At 41.0% G+C, this 20,913-nt stretch overlaps 2 protein-coding genes across 6 annotated transcripts in view; one reads left to right on the top strand and one right to left on the bottom strand.

Moving 5' to 3' along the window:
* LOC144513541 (uncharacterized) overlaps window positions 1-4,454 on the bottom strand; it is a 14,191-nt gene extending 9,737 nt beyond the window's left edge. For both annotated transcript variants that reach the window (XM_078244640.1, XM_078244639.1), the window contains exons 1-4: window positions 4,027-4,454; window positions 1,826-1,861; window positions 625-885; window positions 303-545 (exon numbers count right to left, since the gene is read on the bottom strand). In XM_078244640.1, coding sequence (XP_078100766.1) covers window positions 303-545; window positions 625-885; window positions 1,826-1,861; window positions 4,027-4,060 — 574 coding nt within the window. In that variant the 5' untranslated portion in view covers window positions 4,061-4,454. The remainder of the gene's footprint in view (window positions 1-302; window positions 546-624; window positions 886-1,825; window positions 1,862-4,026) is intronic.
* The window catches only part of LOC144513542 (coxsackievirus and adenovirus receptor homolog), a 36,170-nt gene extending 19,467 nt beyond the window's left edge, over window positions 1-16,703 (top strand). Inside the window, exons 1-5 of one of the 4 annotated variants that reach the window (XM_078244643.1) lie at window positions 5,729-6,415; window positions 8,573-8,929; window positions 12,190-12,265; window positions 13,954-14,289; window positions 15,842-16,703. In XM_078244643.1, coding sequence (XP_078100769.1) covers window positions 8,852-8,929; window positions 12,190-12,265; window positions 13,954-14,289; window positions 15,842-16,011 — 660 coding nt within the window. In that variant the 5' untranslated portion in view covers window positions 5,729-6,415; window positions 8,573-8,851 and the 3' untranslated portion in view covers window positions 16,012-16,703. The other 3 variants (XM_078244642.1, XM_078244641.1, XM_078244644.1) reach the window with 3 other exon arrangements.
* Window positions 16,704-20,913: the final 4,210 nt, after the last annotated feature.

Raw genomic sequence — 20,913 nt, forward strand, 5'->3', positions numbered from 1 at the left:
TTTTGCATCAGTTTGTTGCATCTTTTTTTTTATCAAATCTGTTGTTTTGCAATCAGTTGCAGTCGTTTTGGGTCTCTTTTGCTCTATGCCCTCTAGGCTCTAGGTCCTTTTGTCTTTTTTTATGGCTGGGTTAGGGTTAAGTCTGTTGTCTGCCTTTCTTTTGTCTATTTTGCACATCTTTATAGCTGTTTTTTTCTCTTTTTGTAGTCATTTTGTGTATCTGTTCCTGTTCTATCACATTGTCTCTTTGTTTTAGTCTTTATGCCAATATTTGACACAATAATGACCTTTAACCTCCTCACCTGTGACAGAGACCCAGCTGGATGGAGACTCTCCAACACTGCTGATGAGACACTTGTAGAGGCCTTCATCAGACCTGGAAACATGGTGGATGGTCATGTGACCTGCAGGCTCAGTCCTGATGAAGGAGCCATCTTTATAGAAACCAGCTGGGAGGTTGGAGGACGTCTTTGTTTTACAGTGCAGAGTGAGGTCTTCTCCCTCCGTCACAGGGAGGACAGGACTCTGCAGGATCACTGGTCCATCTCAACACAGAGACAAACTACAGCATGTCATCCATCCACACACAGCTTCATCAATACTGACTCCACAGTCTGATCTTACCAGTGACAGTGATGTTGATGCTGTTACTGGTTGCTCCCTCTCTGGACTCACACCAGTAAACTCCACTGTCCAAAGGGACAATGATGCTGATGTTACAGGAAGAACCAGCAGATATTCCCCAGTCTTTACACTCAGCTCTGGTTTCTCTGGTCGTGTTCCTCCTCAGAGTCCATCCAGCAGAGCTGTCGTCCTCCTCACAGCTCAGAGAGACAGACTGTCCTTCAAACAGCTGAGAGCTGCTGAGACTCACAGTCAGAGAGGCTGGAGGGAGCAAATATTTCATTATGTTTTGAGCAAAACATTCAATGTTAAAAAAAAGATGGAAAGATGGAAGATGGTACAACAATCCAGGACTCCAGTTTGAGTCATTTAAAGGCAGTGTTGGTAATGTTGAAAAGTAGCATCTCCTTGGGGCTCCGCCCAAAATGCAGAACTTCAGAGCAGGGCAGAGAAAGGACCACCAGTGTTACAGTAGTAGTATGTGAGCGTATCATTTTTCAGTAGTGTGTGAGATAATTGTGATTAATGTCCCTGATGAGCCTTATATATATATTGGAAAATGTTATCAACCCTGCCTTTAATCTGAACTCTTTGGGTGTCTTAAGGCGCCGACACACCAACCCGATAATCGGCCGTCAGACAGTCTGGCGAGGTCGTTGACTCAAGGCTGTTTGGTGTGTTCTGTGCCGCCGTCAGTCGGAGGAGCCGTCGGCTTTAATTTGGGCTGATTTGACCTGTTGCCAGTGGGCAGTCGGACTCAATGACCAATGACGAGTGGGATGAGCGTGACGGACGCCTCTCAAAATCTGACGAAATCTTTTAAACTGACCTTTGTCGATCTGAAATGAAGACAGATTCAGCAACTGCACGGCCTGTTTCTCTCTTCAAATGTTTTCAGAAACACGTTACGGTGAACTATCTTCGTAAAATACGAGAACGAACCGCCATTATGGTCAGAAATGAAATCCGGGAGCAGCCAGACCCACATGACGCGTTCATCCAATCAGCTGCCGGTTTTCATTTTTTGGGCGCCAATACAGATTAGCGCCGTTATGGAGACGTATTACGTCTCGCGCGCGCAGACCGTACGCTCAAGTCGCCGCACTTCTTTTAACCAACTCGGGGAGGCAGTCAGTCCGACTGCCTTTTCTGCCGAAGCTCGGCCGTCGGGTTGGTGTGTCAGAGCCTTTAGTTTACTGACCTTGGTTTGTTGTGCAGCTCAGCAGTGATGTCAGAACTGAAGAGAAATGAGACTCAAATCACAAAAGAAATAAACTCACAACGAAAAGCTGTTACATTTGATCTGAAGGTGGAGACTTTTGGCTCTCTGATGAAATGAAATCATATCTTTTTGTGTTAATAAACGTTCCAATGACTAATACTTAGCGATTATGAGCCAGAGCGTTGACCATACACTCTCTGCTGATCTTTGAAACAAACGTTGGCAGGATGTGTTTTGTGGCTTGAGGTGGGAATGTCGTTTAACACTGTTGAGGTTTTTTCATTAAATGTGACATTTGAGAGAGTTTAATGCACAGCTTAGTTACATTTAAACCTGTTGTAGATTCATTTATATAGCAGAAACACCACTGGCGTAACATCTTTCACATTATTTATGAACTGAACTTTTCAGAGCATATACAGTGGTGTGAAAAAGTGTTTGCCCCCTTCCTCATTTCCTGTTCCTTTGCATGTTTGTCACACTTAAGTGTTTCGGAACATCAAACCAATTTAAACAAAAGTCAAGGACAACACAAGTAAACACAAAATGCAATTTGTAAATGAAGGTGTTTATTATTAAAGGAGAAAAAAAATCCAAACCATCATGGCCCTGTGTGAAAAAGTGATTGCCCCCCTTGTTAAAACATACTATAACTGTGGTTGTCCACACCTGAGTTCAATTTCTCTAGCCACACCCAGGCCTGATTATTGCCACACCTGTTCACAATCAAGGCATCACTTAAATAGGAGCTGCTTGACACAGTAAGGTCCACCAGAAGATCCTTAAAAGCTACACATCATGCCGAGACCCAAAGAAATTCAGGAACAATTGAGAAAGAAAGTAATTGAGATCTATCAGTCTGGAAAGGGTTATAAAGCCATTTCCAAAGCTTTGGGAATCCAGCGAACTGACAGTGAGAGCCATTATCCACAAATGGCGAAGACATGGAACAGTGGTGAACCTTCCCAGGAGTGGCCGGCCGCCCAAAATTACCCCCAAGAGCGCAGCGACGACTCATCCAAGAGGTCACAAAAGACCCCACAACAACGTCCCAAAGAACTGCAGGCCTCACTTGCCTCAGTTAAGGTCAGCGCTCATGCCTCCACCATCAGGAAAAGACTGGGCAAAAATGGCCTGCATGGCAGAGTTCCAAGGAGAAAACCACTGCTGAGCAAAAAGAACATCAAAGCTTGTCTCAATTTCTCCAGAACACATCTTGATGATCCCCAAGACTTTTGGGACAACATTCTGTGGACCGATGAGACAAAAGTGGAACTCTTTGGAAGGTGTGTGTCCAAGTATATCTGGCGTAGAAGGAACACTGCATTTCATAAAAAGAACATTATACCAACTGTAAAATATGGTGGTGGTAGTGTGATGGTCTGGGGCTGTTTTGCTGCTTCAGGACCTGGAAGACTTGCCGTGATAAAAGGAACTATGAATTCTGCTGTCTACCAAGAGATCCTGAAGGAGAATGTCCGACCATCTGTTCGTGTACTCAAGCTGAAACGAACTTGGGTTCTGCAGCAGGACAATGATCCTAAACACACCAGCAAGTCCACCACCGAATGGCTGAAGAAAAACTAAAATGAAGACTTTGGAGTGGCCTAGCCAAAGTCCTGACCTGAATCCTATTGAGATGTTGTGGTATGACCTTAAAAAGGCCGTTCATGCTCAAACCCTCTAATGTAACTGAATTGGGACAATTCTGCAAAGATGAGTGGGCCAAAATTCCTCCAGGACGCTGTAAAAGCCTCATTGCACGTTATCGCAAACGCTTGGTTGCAGTTGTTGCTGCTAAGGGTGGCCCAACCAGTTATTAGGTTTAGGGGGCAATCACTTTTTCACACAGGGCCATGATGGTTTGGATTTTTTTTTCACCTTTAATAATAAACACCTTCATTTACAAATTGCATTTTGTGTTTACTTGTGTTGTCCTTGACTTTTGTTTAAATTGGTTTGATGTTCCGAAACACTTAAGTGTGACAAACATGCAAAGGAACAGGAAATGAGGAAGGGGGCAAACACTTTTTCACACCACTGTAGATTTGATCATTTCTGTGAGTAAATGTTGTATTTCGCTCCTTATAGATTCCTCTACGCTGCCTGGTTTCCTCTCATATCCATAACGTGCTGTGAATAAAATAATTTGAGATTGAAACGACAGATTTTGTACTCACAGAGCAGCAGCAGCGGAGGAGGCGTCCGTCCCATCGTACCACAGACTGACTTGTTTCCATCCGTCACAGCAGCAGTTAAACTTCCCTCCTTCCTCTGAGGTGAGGTCACTGACTCTCTGTGGTTTCTCTCTCAGCAAACAGGAACAAAAAAAGAAGTTTGTTCGCTCATTATGAACGCGAGAATTATTAACCTGAAAATATATCTTATCTATGGAAGAGCATTATTCAATTCAATGCAATGTTATTTATAGTATCAAATCATAACAAGAGTTATCTCAAGACACTTTACAGATAGAGGCGGTCTAGACCACACTCTATAATTTACAAAGACCCAACTATTACAGTAATTCCCCCAAGAGCAAGCAATAACAACAATAACAGTGGCAATAATGGTCACAATAAAGATAATGGATCAGTGACTAGAAATAGTAGTCGTAGTAGTTCATGGTGTGGCAGGGCACTGCAGGGCGTTACAGGGCGTGGCAGGACGTAGCAGGACGTAGCAGGACGAAACAGGACATATCAGGGAGTACAGCAGGACCACGGCGACAGCTGCAACCATGATTTAGGTGCCACCCTGATCCAAGGAAACATGCTGGGTGAAAACAGTATTTACATGGAGTCTGGTGGAGATATGCTGGCTCTATACACGCTAAAAGTCTTGATTATTTACATGGAGTCTGGTGGGGTTTAGATAGTGACTTTCGGCTCTGTATCACGCTAAACTAAAGATCTTGATTATAACATGGAGCTCTGTGTGGAACTTTTATATGCTGGCTCTATACACGCTAGAATAGTATCTGATTATGTTACATGGAGTCTAGTGGAGACTATGCTGGCTCTGACTGCACGCTGAACAGTCCTGATTATTTACATGGAGTCTGGTGGAGATATGCTGGCTCTATACACGCTAAAAGTCCTGATTATTTACATGGAGTCTGGTGGAGATATGCTGGCTTCACCCTTTAAAACAAAGCTTCCAACGCTGATCCGAATGGGAAGTATTACTGTGACTAAAACTGCTGCTGTGCTAAACTGAAAAGAACCAAAGTAGAACAGATTTGCTGCTGAAATGACTTTATAATGTCAAAAACCCAACACAAGCATGTAGCTTTGACTCATCCAGCTGAGTGAACACAAACTAAAAGCACACATGTACTAAAAAAACAATCATACAAAACAATAAAAGTCATATGTGCTGAGGAAAAAAGAATGACTTGTATTGTGTGTTCTTGGTCAAATGAACTAAACAATATTTACATGTTATTCATTTGCACGCATATTAGACTTCAGTGTTGGATGCTTACGTCGTTTTCTGTAGAAGATGAATGTGAAATCATGTGAACAATGAGAGAGAAAAATGTCTCATTTTATTTCCTTGAGTCGTGGTTAAAAAGAGAAGGTGCAGTACGTCCAGATTTAAAGCTAATTAAAGACATTGAGAGGCCTTTCTGTCTTTCATTGTTTACATGTATCGGCATAAAACTATTTCTAAGTCAGGACTGTTTGAAAATGAAGATCCATTTCATGTGACATCATTAGTTGCAGCCCTACCTGGCTTTGTGCTACTTTTATTATGTTTTATGCAAGACTAGAGTGTACCTGTTGTTCATAAAGTTTTAAACTTTCTCGGGCACTGATTGGCTGAGGAGAAGCAGGTCGTCATTCATAGCGAGCATCGTAATACATCCAATGGTGGAGACAGACAGTATGGATCTGTTCTCTGCGGATTATAATGTCGACAAAGACGGACAGACAGATCCGGGAATCGCGTTGGGTGACGGGGGAAAGCTCGGCGGCTCCTCCGGTGATGTGCCGCAAATCCCCCCCGAGAAAGGATGACTGTGAGGCGGATACAGAGCACCGCGATGGGACGGTCCGTTCACCGGGCTGTTGCAATAACATTTACCAAAACGACTGGTTAAAGTGAAATGGAAGATTAGGCAGAATGAGGGATATCTCCGGCCCGACACCGGCACAGACGGACAGATGGATCCGGAAATCGCGCTTGGTGACGGGGGAAAGCTCGGCGTCTCCTCCGGTGTTGTACCGACAATCTCCCCCATTTCCTTCGCTTTATCCGAGAAAGGGTGACTGTGAGGCGGATACAGAGCACCGCGAGGGCACGGTCCTTTCACCGGGCTGTTGCAATAACATTTAGGCGAAAGAAGGTGACTGCCCTGCGGCGATGACAGTTACGTTTAGGCACCAAAACGACTGGTCAAAGTAAAACAGAAGATTATAGAATGGGGGATATCTCCGGCCCGACACCGGCACAGACGGACAGATGGATCCGGACATCGCGCTCGGTGACGGGGGAAAGCTCCGCGGCTCCTCCGGCAGCAACAACCAGGAAGAAGGGACTTCATGAGAGGCTGAGTAACCGCATGTACGGCATCGTAGTTAACGACAGAGACATTAGACGCTTGTCTTTGTGACTTTGACGTTTTAATGTGTTAGTTTAACCCTTATGTTGTCTTCCCCGTCGACCAACAGCAACTTTTTGTTTTTCTGGGTCAAAATGTAAAATAAATTCCAACGTTTTCGTCGTTTTTTTCGACACTTTTGTCACTTTTTTCAATGTTTCTGTCAATATCATTCTGCGCTTTTTTTGACGTTTTTTTTAGGCTTTTCCCACGTTGTTTTCTGTGCATTTTGACATTTTTCAACTTTCTTATTATCAATCTTTCTTTACATGCTATAACATTAAATAAAACACCCAAATCCAGTGAAAGTAGTGAACTGATCATGTATTTAACTTGTGAAGAGCGTCGTAGGGAACCCATCCATGTTATTTTGTTTTAAAATGATATCCTATTTGCTGTTTTATTCATAATACAAAAGTCACCTGTTTTTACAGATGTTTTATGCTGTAAGTTTATATTAATGTAAAGCCCTCTTGTGGCCGAAATTACTATAACAATATTACAACAAAAAAACACACCGATAAAAAAAGAAAACTTATAAAAAAAAAGTGACTTTTAACAAAACATTAACTCATTTTCACACACACACAATTAGCGAAATTGGAGATTGAAGAATCTGTACTTTTACTTTTACTTAACCCGATGAGTTAACTCTCCTGTCGTTTGGGTTTCTTTCAACAAATTGTCCAAAATAAATGACGTGGATAGTTCCCTGCAACGTTTCGTTAGTGTAAAATAAATGATCAGTTAAATACTTTCAATTAATTTTGGTCTTTTATTAGATTTTATAGGATTTGAAAAAAGAAATTGATAGAATAAAATGACAAAAATGCTTAAAAAAAAGTGAAAAAAAACAAACAAACAAAAAGTTTCAAATAACTTGATTAAAAATAACAGAAACGTACAAAACAATAATAAAAAAAAATGAAATTGACCAAGACATCGGAAAAAGTGATGAAAAACTTGGGGAGAAAAGCCCCAAAGTGTCGAAAAAGATGACCAAAAATTGAAAAAAACAAGGTTTTCATTTTGACCCAGAACGAGAAAAAGCTGCATGGTCGACAGGAAGGGTTAACTCACGTCACATGTTACTGAAGTCAAAAAAACGGGAAGTAAAACGTATCAAACTAACTCGAATCAAAGGTTTTTTCTCACTTTCTGATTTTTTGTTGTTGCTCAGCATCGAATCAAAATACTGTCATTTAATTAACACACACACACACACACACAGAGACACACACACACACACACACACACACAGAGACACAGACACACACACACACACACAGAGACACACACACACAGAGACACACACACACACACACACACACATACACACACACACAGACACACAGAGAGAGACACACACACAGAGAGAGAGACACACACGCACAGACACACACACACACACACAGACACACCACACTCACACACACACACAGACACACCACACACACACAGAGAGACACACACACAGACACACATACATACACACACACACACACACACACACACACACACAGAGAGACACACACACACACACACACACACACACACACACACACACACACACACACACACACACACACACACACACACACACACACACACACACAGAGACACCAGTGTGTGTTGATTGAGTCATCGTGGAGGATGTAGTTTGTGCTGCTGTTGAACTGTAATGTGTTACACTGACAGGTGTTTCCATTATTTTGTCCAACCCACAACACAATCTTATTTCCATTTTATTTTTATTTTTTTTTAAAGTCTGTTACTACTCTGACTGAATGGATTCTTTTTTTGGGGCGTAGGCTCTCACCTTTCGGTGATTGTGGTCCTGAGGCTAAGATGGTGATGGTCACACCAGACCTTTCTTCATGGTACACTGAAGGGCATGCATCACCTTGCAGCAGGCTTAGTATGATGGTGTTGTCTGATCATTATTTAGCTGTTGACTTCTGCTTTGATTGGTGTAAAGTGTGAAGAGGATAGGTGAACTCCCGCAGCCTTGAGGTGCCTTAGTTTTGAAACTATTGATTTTGTGAAATTAGTTTCCTACATTGTCCTGTCTGTTGAGGTCTTTTGAAATAACATGAAGTTTTATTGTTATTGTTTTTCAGAGATAATTAAGCTAACAGTGGACCCTGGAGATGATGTCACTCTGCCGTGTCAGGCTGCTGATTCCTCCATCAGCGCTGTAGAGTGGACCAGACCTGACCTGGAGCCAGACTACGTCCTCTTATACAGAGATGGACACTTGGATCCATTCAATCAGCATCCAGAATTTAAGGGCAGGGTGGAGCTGGTGGACAGAGAGCTGAAGGACGGAGACGTGTCTTTAATTCTGAAGAATGTGAGAGGCATCGACAACGGGACATACGAGTGTCGAGTTGCATCAGATGGTTCAAGACGTGAAAAGAGAGCCATCATCGACTCTGAGCCAATCAGAACCATCCGTCTGCAGGTTACAGAGCCAGGTGAGTGAGTCTCTCTCTGTGAGTTTTTCTGAGTATCAGGTTGTAGCTGCAGTTTCTAACATCAGAGAGGATGAAGACTGCTCCACTATCTATATAGAATAAACAATTTAGGCCATTTCTTGACACGAAAGCTGCCAAGTTGTTCTTATATACTGTGATCTTTTCACATATTGAGTATTGTTTTATAAACTGGTCATTAACTAGCATAACTATTGTGTTAACATAACAGATTTAAAGAAAATTAAAGACATTGAGAGGCTTTTCTGTCTTTCGTTGTTTACATGTATCGGCATAAAACTATTTCTAAGTCAGGACTGTTTGAAAATGAAGATCCATTTCACGTGACATCATTAGTTGCAGCCCTACCTGGCTTTGTGCTACTTGTGTTATGTTTTATGCGAGACTAGAGTGTACCTGTTCTCTGTGAATAAAGTTCTTTCAAAAACAAAACAAAAAAAGAGTAGCTCAAACTTTCTCGGGCACTGATTGGCTGAGGAGAAGCAGAGGATGTCTTCATTCATAGCGAGTAGCGTGGAGACAGACAGACCGACATTAGTGGACCAGAGTTCGGCTGCAACACGGAGGATTTCCCCCACAGTACGGATCTGTTCTCTGCGGATTATAATGTCGACAAAGACGGACAGATGGATCCGGGAATCGCATTGGGTGACGGGGGAAATCTCGGCGGCTCCTCCGGTGGTGTGCCACTATATTTATCCGAGAAAGGGTGACTGTGAGGCGCATACAGAGCACCGCGAGGGGACGGTCCTTTCCCCGGTTGTTGCAATAAAATTTAGGCGACAACAGGTGACTGTTCTGCGGCGATGACAGTTACGTTTAGGCACCAAAACGACTGGTCAAAGTAAAATAGAAGATTATAGAATGGGGGATATCTCCGGCCCGACACCGGCACAGACGGACAGAGGGATCCGAACATCGCGCTCGGTGACGGGGGAAAGCTCCGCGGCTCCTCCGGCAGCAACAACCAGGAAGAAGGGACTTCATGAGAGGCTGAGTAACCGCATGTACGGCATCGTAGTTAACGACGCTGTAATCCTATCAGTTTAAAAGCACTCGGACTTGTCTTGTTGCGTGGTTGCATGCACATATACCGGTAGTATTTGGATAAAAGACTTCATTACGTGACTATAAGAATATACAGTAACCTATGTTCACCAGTTGTTTCTGCCTGCTTTATTATTGAGCACATTTCAGCAGCAAGACCATTCAAAAAATACATTTAAAACCAAAAATTACTAAAGAGAATATAGAATATAAAAACAAGCTTAAGTAGAATAAGAATAAAAGTTATAATGCAGTTTAGGAAATTAACTATTGTTTTTTTTTTTAAGGGAGAATCAAACCGAAATCTTTAGTCTTTATTTAAAAGAAGTGAGGGTCGCTGTGAACCTGCAGTGTTCCTAATAATAATAATAATAATAATAATAATAATAATAATACAGTATGTAGAGCATGGAAAGTGCTGTTTCTCCACGTGTAGTTGAGACTGGTGACACAGTTCTGTCCTGAACGTCAGGGGAGTGTCAGTACCCGATCCGTACCGCCTGTACGATCCGTTCTGCGCATGCGCATAGTTACGTAGTAGAAAACAATGTCCCTGTGCGATTTGTACCACGCATGCGTTGAAACACTTTACGACCAAACATCACATCTTTATTATACAATAGTCATAGCTACAAACAATCGAGACTTGTCACTGATCCAAAACCGTGTAGCGACGTCGTTGTTGTGTTGTTTATGTTAATGTTTTTACTTTTAATACTTCGTCTTGACTAATAACCACCACTGCTGTATACCACTATAGTAGCTACATGCTAACGGCAGTAAACACTGTAGTAGCTACATGCTAACGGCAGTAAACATGTCATCTTAGCTGGCAATGTTGTTAAATTCTCCCCAATTCCGGGTCACATTCCTGCTGAACATTCCGATTGTGTAGTGTTTGGTTCAGAAGCCTTTATCTGCGATTTCTGACGTTAGAAAGTGCTGCTTTGTTCCACTACAGTCTAACGTTAGCATACTCATAGCTAACTGTTGTAGCTGCATGCTAACGCGACATACGTACATATATAGCTAGCAATATATGTACGTATGTAGCAGGACTTTGTACCGTAAAAAAAAAATCACAAATACAGTAAAGTGACCGGAAGTTGGGGTGAAATGTCCAGCATTGAGCTACATAATAGTTAGCTAGGAGTTAGCTGGTATCTCACAGAGATCTCATTTGTAGCCCTGTTTTTACCTGATACTTTCATCGAAGTACAAACACATGAAGTGAGAGGTATACACATGCTTAAACTTTATTTAAAGCATGATTAACCTGAAGCAGGACGGAGTCATGACTTAAAACACCAAAGCAAGGCTTCTAGCTCAGGCTAGCTAGCGTTAGCAAATTACCTTCAAAGTAGCAAAGAAACGATGAAACGTAAAATGTGACGCCTTTATTTCATTTGCTACGTGGTGACGTACTGGATGGCCGGACGACCCTCCGTATATCATTAACAGATACTTTAGGAAACTCCAGCAAACACCTTGTAAACGTCATCTCTGCCATCATAACGGTCTACTGTCACTGTCTGTTTTCTTCTGGTAACCAGAAATGTCCAAACATCGCGTTGACAACTGACGTTTGATGGAGGCGACTTTGGGTCACTGAACATATTTCAATGACAATAAACTTATTTATTGTGGACAAACGCCTCTGCTGAGAAACATACACAGACATAACATGTTTCAGATTATTCATAAATAGGCCCATGTATAAAACAACATTATCCGTGTCCTTTCCCGTTGGTTGTCCTGCAGATAACACAAACAAACACCAAACCAAACAAACGTGCTGTTTCTATGCTCGTATAAGAAAACGGCAGCAAATCTTTTGTTATTGTGGCCTCCATGTTTTCACCTGATGCTCTAGGCTACGGCCAACAGCTGGTGGCAGTCATGCAACACTTTGGTATGATATCCCCTGACCCTAACCTTAACTACTCGAGGTGAAATGCCTAACCCCAACCAATCGAGCTGCTTCGTAGGGTAGCATTAGTAATTTGGCATCCCGACCATGTGAACGCTGGCAGTCAGAAAAACAACATAATCAGTGGTGCGGTCCCTGTTGTTCCCAGGTGGCTTGATCGCAGCATTAGTCCCCGCCCCGCCTGCTGCTTGCTGCTCTCGTCCACTTCACAGGCGAGTCGCAGTTCATCTCTAACGAGCCTATTAACAACAACAGCTGTTTTCAGGTTTCAACATTGACAGCCATGTTGTCTTCCACTCGCCTGTGTTTCCTGCTCTTCCTGCCGCTCTCTGCCTCTGAAGGTAAGTGCTGTGTGTCACTGTGTGTGTGTGTGTGTGTGTGTGTGTGTGTGTTTAAGCTGAATCATCCGTGTTCCGTTAAGACGTGTCGCACTGTGACTGCAACATCAAACATTTAGCGTGTTTTAATAATGCAGAAAAAGCTGTCCTGCAGGATTATTACAGGACATCTTCAGGAGGCTTTTTAGTAAAGCTACCAAAGCATGAGAGATGATTACATGTTGGAGTTTATTAACTTTTGATCCTGACTGATCGTTCAGCCTGCAGCAGCTGCTTCACTTCACTTTCTGTTTCCTTCTTGCTGTTTTTTGTTTTGTTTTCTCTCCGTTCTTTAAATATCCTGGGAGGGGGGGGAGGGGGAGTTCTGTTTCTGCTCTTTAAATCTGTTTCCCTTTTTATTCACTTTATGTTTTATGCTTATATAACTCTGTTGTGGCCAAAATAAGTATTACAACAACAAAACCCATTTTCACAAATAAAAAAAAATAAAATAAAATGAGGGGGGAAGTAAGATTGGATTATATTTTTTCCTGTTTTCACAAATGTAAACAATATATTTAGAGATTGATGAGGAGAAGAGCCTCCTCTCAGGGCTTAAGATGAGATATTTGTGTCTTAATCTGAACATCGACCGAGTAAAAGACATCAGGAATAGAACAAAGTGGGAGGTTTGATGACTGTTTCTCATGTGATGATGAACATCATCTCTGATGTGTGACCGTACATCACGGGATCTTCTGTTAGTACACACTAATGTACAACTTCTCCTTCATATTGAGCTGTTTGCTCACCGTAGAGTACTTGTTCTGACTCGGCCTGGACAGTATATGGATATTATATAGATATCAATAAATGAGAATGGACGTTGTCTGAGCTTTGGAATATTGTAATGTTGTCGTCTGGTTTTATCGGCTGTATTACAGTAAAGTGAAGTCACTTTCTGAACTCACCACACTGTTCCAGCTGTGTTATCATTTGCCTTTACCCACTTAGTCATCGTATCCACATTATTATTATTATTATTATTATTATTACACATAAATGCCATTCTTCCCCTCGCCTTTGGCACTCCCTCCCTCCATCCATCTCTCCCCACCTTATATATATATATATAACAACAACAGAGTTGGGGATCGATAAAGAGTATAAATTAATAATTTTATATTTTCTCTATAGCGCGGAGCCCTAGTTCTGACTTTACATATATACATTTATAATCGTTTACATTTTAATATTTTTCCATGAAAATGACAATGATACAAAAATGATCATTTCCTACAATGTCGTGAATCATATCGCAATCACAGTACCGGTCAAAACAATCACAATTAGATATTATTCTCACTATTACCTTTTGCACTCTACATCCCACTCCATGTGTACTTGTCTTAATATTATGTCTTATTTGATTATTGTATATTATGTTCATATGTGCCTATATGTATATTGTTGTCTCTATTGTACAGTATGTGTCTACATTACTACGTGTCTATTTGTTGAATATATAGAGCGTTAACACCTACCAAAGTCAAATTCCTTGTTGTTAAGTATACTTGGCCAGTGACTCTGACTCTGATTCTGATATGCAGCCCTAAAGAGAACAAGGATTACTTCTCGACTAGGTTTGACTTCTCTCTGCTCACCGTAAAACTCTTCTGACGTTCTAACTAGTTCCTGACGTTGTGTTTCAGAGCCAAAGGAGTTAACGGTGAAGCCCGAGCAGGACGTCACTCTCGGGTGTTGGGCTCTCTCCGACGGCGCCGTCACTCTTCTGGAGTGGAGCAGACGCGACCTGAAGGACGACGGCTACGTTTTCTTCTACAGAAACCAGCGCCCGTACGAGAAGTACCAGCACCCGCGTTATCGGGGTCGGGTGGAGCTGAGAGATCCGGAGATGAGGCACGGAGACGTGTCCGTTGTTCTGAAGAACGTCAGCGTCAACGACACCGGGATGTACGACTGTCGAGTCATAATCATCGGAGGCAACGAGAGCAGGCAGGTCATCAACCTGACCGTCGCAGACGCCGGTGAGTTTGTAGAGATGCGACGATTGTGAAAGTCTGCGATGATGCTGAGAAGGCCGCCTTAATGCAACGGTTGCTCACCGGGGGCTTACAGTATTACAACATATTACGCAATTATCAAAACCTTACACTCAGGGAGCAAAACGTTGGCCCAGACGTCCACCACCGTAAGGACAATGTCAGCCTGACGCTGTTTTGCAAAACACTAAACACACTTGTTTACATTAGACACAGAAGTATATCATGATGTCACTTCCTTGCGATTCCACAGCACTGTCTGACTGTCACATGACCTATGAGCCAATCTGTGAAACACAGCCATCAGGTGCGCAAACACATGGTTGCTTAATTGTAGACACAACAATCAGGTTTAAGCATTATCAAAATGCAACAGGTAAGTCTAGTATTGTCTGTACTTTTTTTTTCAGATCTTTTATTTTAATTTTTTTACTGTATTTGTAACCTGTACTGGATACAGTATTTTATGTGTGTGTTGTTTGCTGAGCGAACAGTGTTATACACACTACTGTAGTAGCTGTATGAAAACTGGGACATGTTGTTGTGATTCTCCATGTTGACTAGGGGTGTGCATACATACACGTGTGTGTGTGTGTGTGTGTGTATATATATATATATATATATATATATATATGTATATATATATATGTATATATGTGTGTATATGTGTATATATATATATATATATATATATATATATATATATATATATATATATATATATAATGTGTGTATATATATATATATATGTGTATGTATATGTTATTGTATGTTGACTGTAATCACATGGGAAAAGTAACTACATTTACATACTGTGCATCTTTTTTTTTTTTAAGATTATGTTTTTGGGCATTTTCAGCCTTTATTACGACAGGACAGCTGAAGCCATGAGAGGGGAGAGAGGGGGGGAACGACATGCAGCAAAGGACCGCAGGTCGGAGTCGAACCTTGGCCCGCTGCATCGAGGAGTAAACCTCTATATATGGGCGCCCGGGTTGCTCAGTTGTGAATCCTTTTTTTAAAATCGAAAATCGTTTTTGAATCGAATCTTGAGCCGAAAACAAAACGCCCCTAATGTTGACTGATTTGGGTTCATGGAGAGAAATGAATTTATATTTTCCTCCAGTCTGCAGCATTGGTCTTGTGTAATGTTTAGTGAACTTATTGTATATTTGCACTTTCTCTGTGTACTTCATTAACAGTACGCTAATCACTGAGAAGTAGGATTACTAAAAGTGTTTTAGGTTAGCAACAGCAGTGTGTTATTTCAAACTGAACTAAGTCATGTGAAACGTGTGTTTCACATGGTAACAACATATGTTTTTTTTTATAAATTATTGTATAGTTTTCGTAAGTAGCACCTTGTGCTAGCGGACTCTCCGAATCCAACCGCAAAAAAAACCACAAACATCCGCCATCGGTGAATTGACTTGTTTGCCGACGGCGGTCCACGAGGAGAACGTCGGCCGGCTTTACCAGTTTGTAGCGTTCTTGAAGAGATTTAGTGATTTGTCTCTTGTTGTTTTCTGCTTTGCAGATCCCACAGCTGGACAGGAGGTCCGATATCCTGGACTCGTGGTCGTTGGGTCAGTTGCTGGATGCCTTCTTCTTTCTGTTCTGTGTTATATCATGTATAAACAGTGTCACGTTTCCACAAAGAATCCTCTGTACAAAGCTCCGCATGCTGAAAGCCCCGAGGTGACCTGAGTGTCTGCGTCCTTCTGCTGTTTAGAAGAGACACATCTGTTTAATATAGCATTGGGCATCGTTTGAAACCAAATCTTCCAAAACAATTCCAATAAAGAATCGTTTCTCAATGCCCAATCGTAGTTTAATAAGAGTTAAGCTTGTAGAAATGATAACACAGCCGTTAACACATCTCATATCAGCCGTTTGCATCTTTAGCATCTGAAATGTGTTCTATAATCAGTAATGAAAGCTTGTTAATGTTCTCTGTTTCACCGACAAATATCTAAATTGTAATGTTGATCAGACGGTTGATTGAATGTATAGATGTGTCATATCTCTGTATGACTTCTTAATGTTTCACTTTCTGCACTTTAAAGCTATGTTCTCATGTTGCACAGGACTTTATTTCACCTCCTTGAGTTTTATTCCGTAGTAAATATGTTAACATTAAAAACATTTCCTTTTTTTGTGTAGCAGTTGTAAGTTGTTTTGGATAAAAGCGTCAGCTAAATGACATGTAACGTTAAGTTTGAACGTGTACCCACTTTGAAATATAATTGTTTTTGGCCTGTAGAAATATACATTATGGGAGAAAATCAGGAGTCAACACATTATGCTGCTTCTTACATTTTTCATTTTTTATTTCTCTCGTGGAGCACTTTGTGACTTGGTCTATAAAAGGCTCTTCATTAAATAAAGTTATTGTTGGAGCTGTTTTGTTGGTTTTCTATTTAACAGTTAAATGTTTACTTATTATTTATTTACTTGTTGCTTTGTGTGAATAATGCGGCTCAATAAGTTTGATTATGACATCGGTATCTTTATTTTGATTACGTGTTAGTTACTTGTTACCTGTTAGTGCTTTTATTTTGAAGGAACCACACAGCCTGAGCCACAAATATCTGTGTGAGCCAGAGAGAGGCGGATGTTTGTTTGTTTTTTTTACCAGGGCAAGAGAGGCGCTATTGTTCTTTTGTGTTGCAATGTTTGCTGGACACTAAACCTCCCTAAACCTCCCCTTAAATGCCATTGTTGCCTGAACAACAAATATTTGAATGCCCTGCGTGAGATTGTTTCCTTCGGTGCCTCAGCTGCTGCTCTTCTTATTATCCAGTTAAGACTTTCAAAATAAAACCCAATCAGCCGAGTGGACTCGTGCACAGCTGTCTGTGTTGACCACATGATGGTCATTAGAGATGAGTCAGCAGAGCGTGAACACAGCGAGACAAACGTCCTTCTGACTCATGCTCGCTGTAAAGTTGTCCTTGTTATCAAAATCTCAAATGATCAGAAATATGGGTTTCTTTTTAACCAAATTACCCAAAAATAGTGTGTGTGTGTGTGTCTCTATGTGTGTGTGTGTCTTTGTATGTGTGCGTGTGTCTCTGTGTGTTTGTCTCTGTATGTGTGTGTGTATGTGTGCGTGTTTGTCTCTGTGTGTGTGTGTGTGTGTGTGTGTGTGTGTCTGGATGTATGGTTCCTAAAACGCTCTTCACAAGTACAATTAATGATTGCTATACTTCCATTACATTGTGAGTGTTTTCTTCAGTTTTATAGCATTTGAAAAAAATGTAAACGGTTTCTAAACAGTATTTGGACTAAACTTTGACCTACACCAGTCTGTGATTATCCATCCAAATACATTACTCTAATATTAGTCAAAATAATTGATAATTTCTGCTTTTTTGACAAGAAAAAATTGTATAATTTCCTTTTAAAAGAGGTTTATTGACCATGAATTCCAAAAATAAGTGTAACAGTAGTGGTAATAAGTTGGTGAGTGGCACATAAACAGTACTAGTGGTAGTGGACAAAAGCAGTCCAAAAATAGTCCCAAAAAAGGACAAAAACATTGAGTGTTCATTTTCTATTTTGACAACAAGTGCATGGTTGGCGTGAAGACAAAACCAGGGTTAACAGTCTGGGACACTTATATGTGTGCGTGTGTCTCTGTGTGTTTGTCTCTGTATGTGTGTATGTGTGTGTTTGTCTCTGTGTGTATGTGTCGTGTTTGTCTCTGTGTGTGTGTGTGTGTGTGTCTGGATGTATGGTTCCTAAAACGCTCTTCACAAGTACAATTAATGATTGCTATACTTCCATTACATTGTGAGTGTTTTCTTCAGTTTTATAGCATTTGAAAAAAATGTAAACGGTTTCTAAACAGTATTTGGACTAAACTTTGACCTACACCAGTCTGTGATTATCCATCCAAATACATTACTCTAATATTAGTCAAAATAATTGATAATTTCTGCTTTTTTGACAAGAAAAAATTGTATAATTTCCTTTTAAAAGAGGTTTATTGACCATGAATTCCAAAAATAAGTGTAACAGTAGTGGTAATAAGTTGGTGAGTGGCACATAAACAGTACTAGTGGTAGTGGACAAAAGCAGTCCAAAAAAAGGACAAAAACATCGAAAAAAAAAAAAAAGTGTTCATTTTCTATTTTGACAACAAGTGCATGGTTGGCGTGAAGACAAAACCAGGGTTAACAGTCTGGGACACTTAGTTCACGTTCAGGGGGACCCGTGTGTGTGTGTGTGTCCGTGTGTGTGTGTTTGTGTGTGTGTGTCTCTGTGTGTCCCGTCTCCGTCTGCAGCCGTGAAACACCTACTCTGGAAAGAAAAGAGATCAATAAAAAAATAGACAAAAACAAAATAAATGTTCACGTCTGTCTAAGTCCATTTCAGCAAAAAAAAGTGCTTTACTTAAAACATGAACCCTCCTGTTGCTACTTTCTTTTGGGGGAAATCATGTAAACTTATTCAGGAAGACCCCAAAAGTACAAAAAGGATGCGGGGGCTGTTAAGGTTCGAGGATCAGAATGTGTGTTTGTTTAGTTTTTAGTACTTTTACTGTAACAGAGTATTATTACAGTGTGGTATTAGTAAGGCAAGGCAGCTTTATTTATATAGCACATTGTCAGCAACAGGGCAATTCAAAGTGCTAACGATAAAAAAACAACAAAAAAAACAGGCAGGACCATATTTCTTTACCATCTCATCCACCACGGGCCCTGCAGGAACATGTGACTTTGTACTCTTGTAACCCATAACAAGAGTGGAAGTACTTCTCTTTACCTACAATACTGTTTTCCAACTGTTATCCTTCATTTTATCATAAAATCTATGTCACACCCACGTTATATATAGAAATATGTCCGTTATCTGTTCAAAAATACCACTAGATAAAAGCCGAGAATATAAAATACGAGAATAAAAAGTACAGTGCAGTATAAGAAATTAAACATTAAAGAGCAGTTAAAACAGTTAAACATATAAAAGCAGATAAAATGGGAATTTCTCTTTATATGCTTATATAGATTGTCACACAGTTTCAACCATGTGACTTCAGTATAAGAAATGAACACTTATTTAAAGAAAGGCAACATCAAAAAGATCTTCAGCCTTGATTTAAAAGAACTGAGAGTTGCAGCAGACCTGCAGTTTTCTGGGAGTTTGTTCCAGATATGTGGAGCATAGAAACTAAACGTTGCTTCTCCTTGTTTAGTTCTGACTCTGGGGAGTACTTTTACTGCAGTAAAGCATCTGACTACTTCTTCCTGCATCCAAACACACCCACACCCTTCATACTACTTACACACTTTTAAGTAGCATTTTGTGTGTGTGTGTGTGTGTGTGTGTGTGTGTGTGTGTCTGTCTGTCTGTCTGTCTGTGTGTGTGCATGTGCGTGTCTCAGAGTGTTTGCGCCTGATGAAAAAGACAGATGTGTGTGTTGAACAGTTGCAGGGACAGATGTGGAGCTGTGCTGCCACCTGCTGGCTGCTACCTGTCACTTCCCTTCACCGATCCCTTCAGTTCCTGCCATCAGGTCAACACTACAGAGTAAAAGCTTACTATTTATGTAATATACTTACCCTTCACTGAACAGCCAAACATAGATGGCATATCCAACAGCTCCATTCAGGCTTCTTCTTGCACTTTTAAGATTTCTTTTTTGGGCATTTCCTCCCTTAATGACAGAAAAGCAATGACCGGGGGAGAGAGGGGGGAAGACATGCAGGAAATCGTCCCAGGTCGGACTTGAACCCTGGATCTTCTGCGTCGAGGCATGAACCTCTGTATGTGTGCGCCCGCTCTACCGACTGAGCTATCCTGGCCACCTTTTTGCACTTTTTATGCTTTTTTTTTGTTTGTACGCTCAATGTTTTTACATTGCTTCTATATGTATGTTTTATATTCTCATATGTCGTTTCTGTCACTTGTGACCCACAAAGTTTATCTTATCTTCCTGCTGACACTTAACATTTGAGAAATGTGTTTATTTAGTGAAATAATTCATTCTTAAATCAGAAACTTGCTAAATCTGCAATGGAAGAAGGAGGACGGGGCATCGCGGCCAAGTCAAGCTGGTACTAGCAGTAGGTAAGCGCCAATAGTGATTACATTGCCTTGGTTCTCTCAAAACATCCATCGTTTATTTTGATTTGAACACCTATTTCCTGGTGATAGTCTTGGGTTTTCTCCTGAACTTCTTCAGGACATGAACTCTGCTTCCCGGCTTAAAAGCCCTTCAAAAGTCACGTATTATTTGCCTGAGCTACAATAGTATAATCTAGTATGGTTTACATTGCAGATTAGTCTCTTAGACACCAATAATTTGGAAAATAGGTTGAAGAGAGAGACAGTGAGTCAAAGTAAATGTGCTGAAATGAGTGTGAGTCACTTGTTTTGGTTCAGACGGTTTCTTAACTTTGTACACTTACGTAAATGCAGCCAGATATAAACAAAGTGAATCTAGGGCCTTACAGAGTTCAATAACACTATAAGCACTTTGGACCCACGCCGGGGTCACGGGGCCGTTATAAACTCGACCCGCTTCCCTGTCCTCACTGTGCAGTCCCCAACAGATCCCAGAGAGAGCTGAGGGTGCGTTTGATTTTTGTCTCAGAGCAGGAT

This window comes from Sander vitreus, unplaced genomic scaffold (genome assembly GCF_031162955.1).
Source record: "Sander vitreus isolate 19-12246 unplaced genomic scaffold, sanVit1 ctg273_0, whole genome shotgun sequence".
Classification (NCBI taxonomy): Eukaryota; Metazoa; Chordata; class Actinopteri; order Perciformes; family Percidae; genus Sander; species Sander vitreus.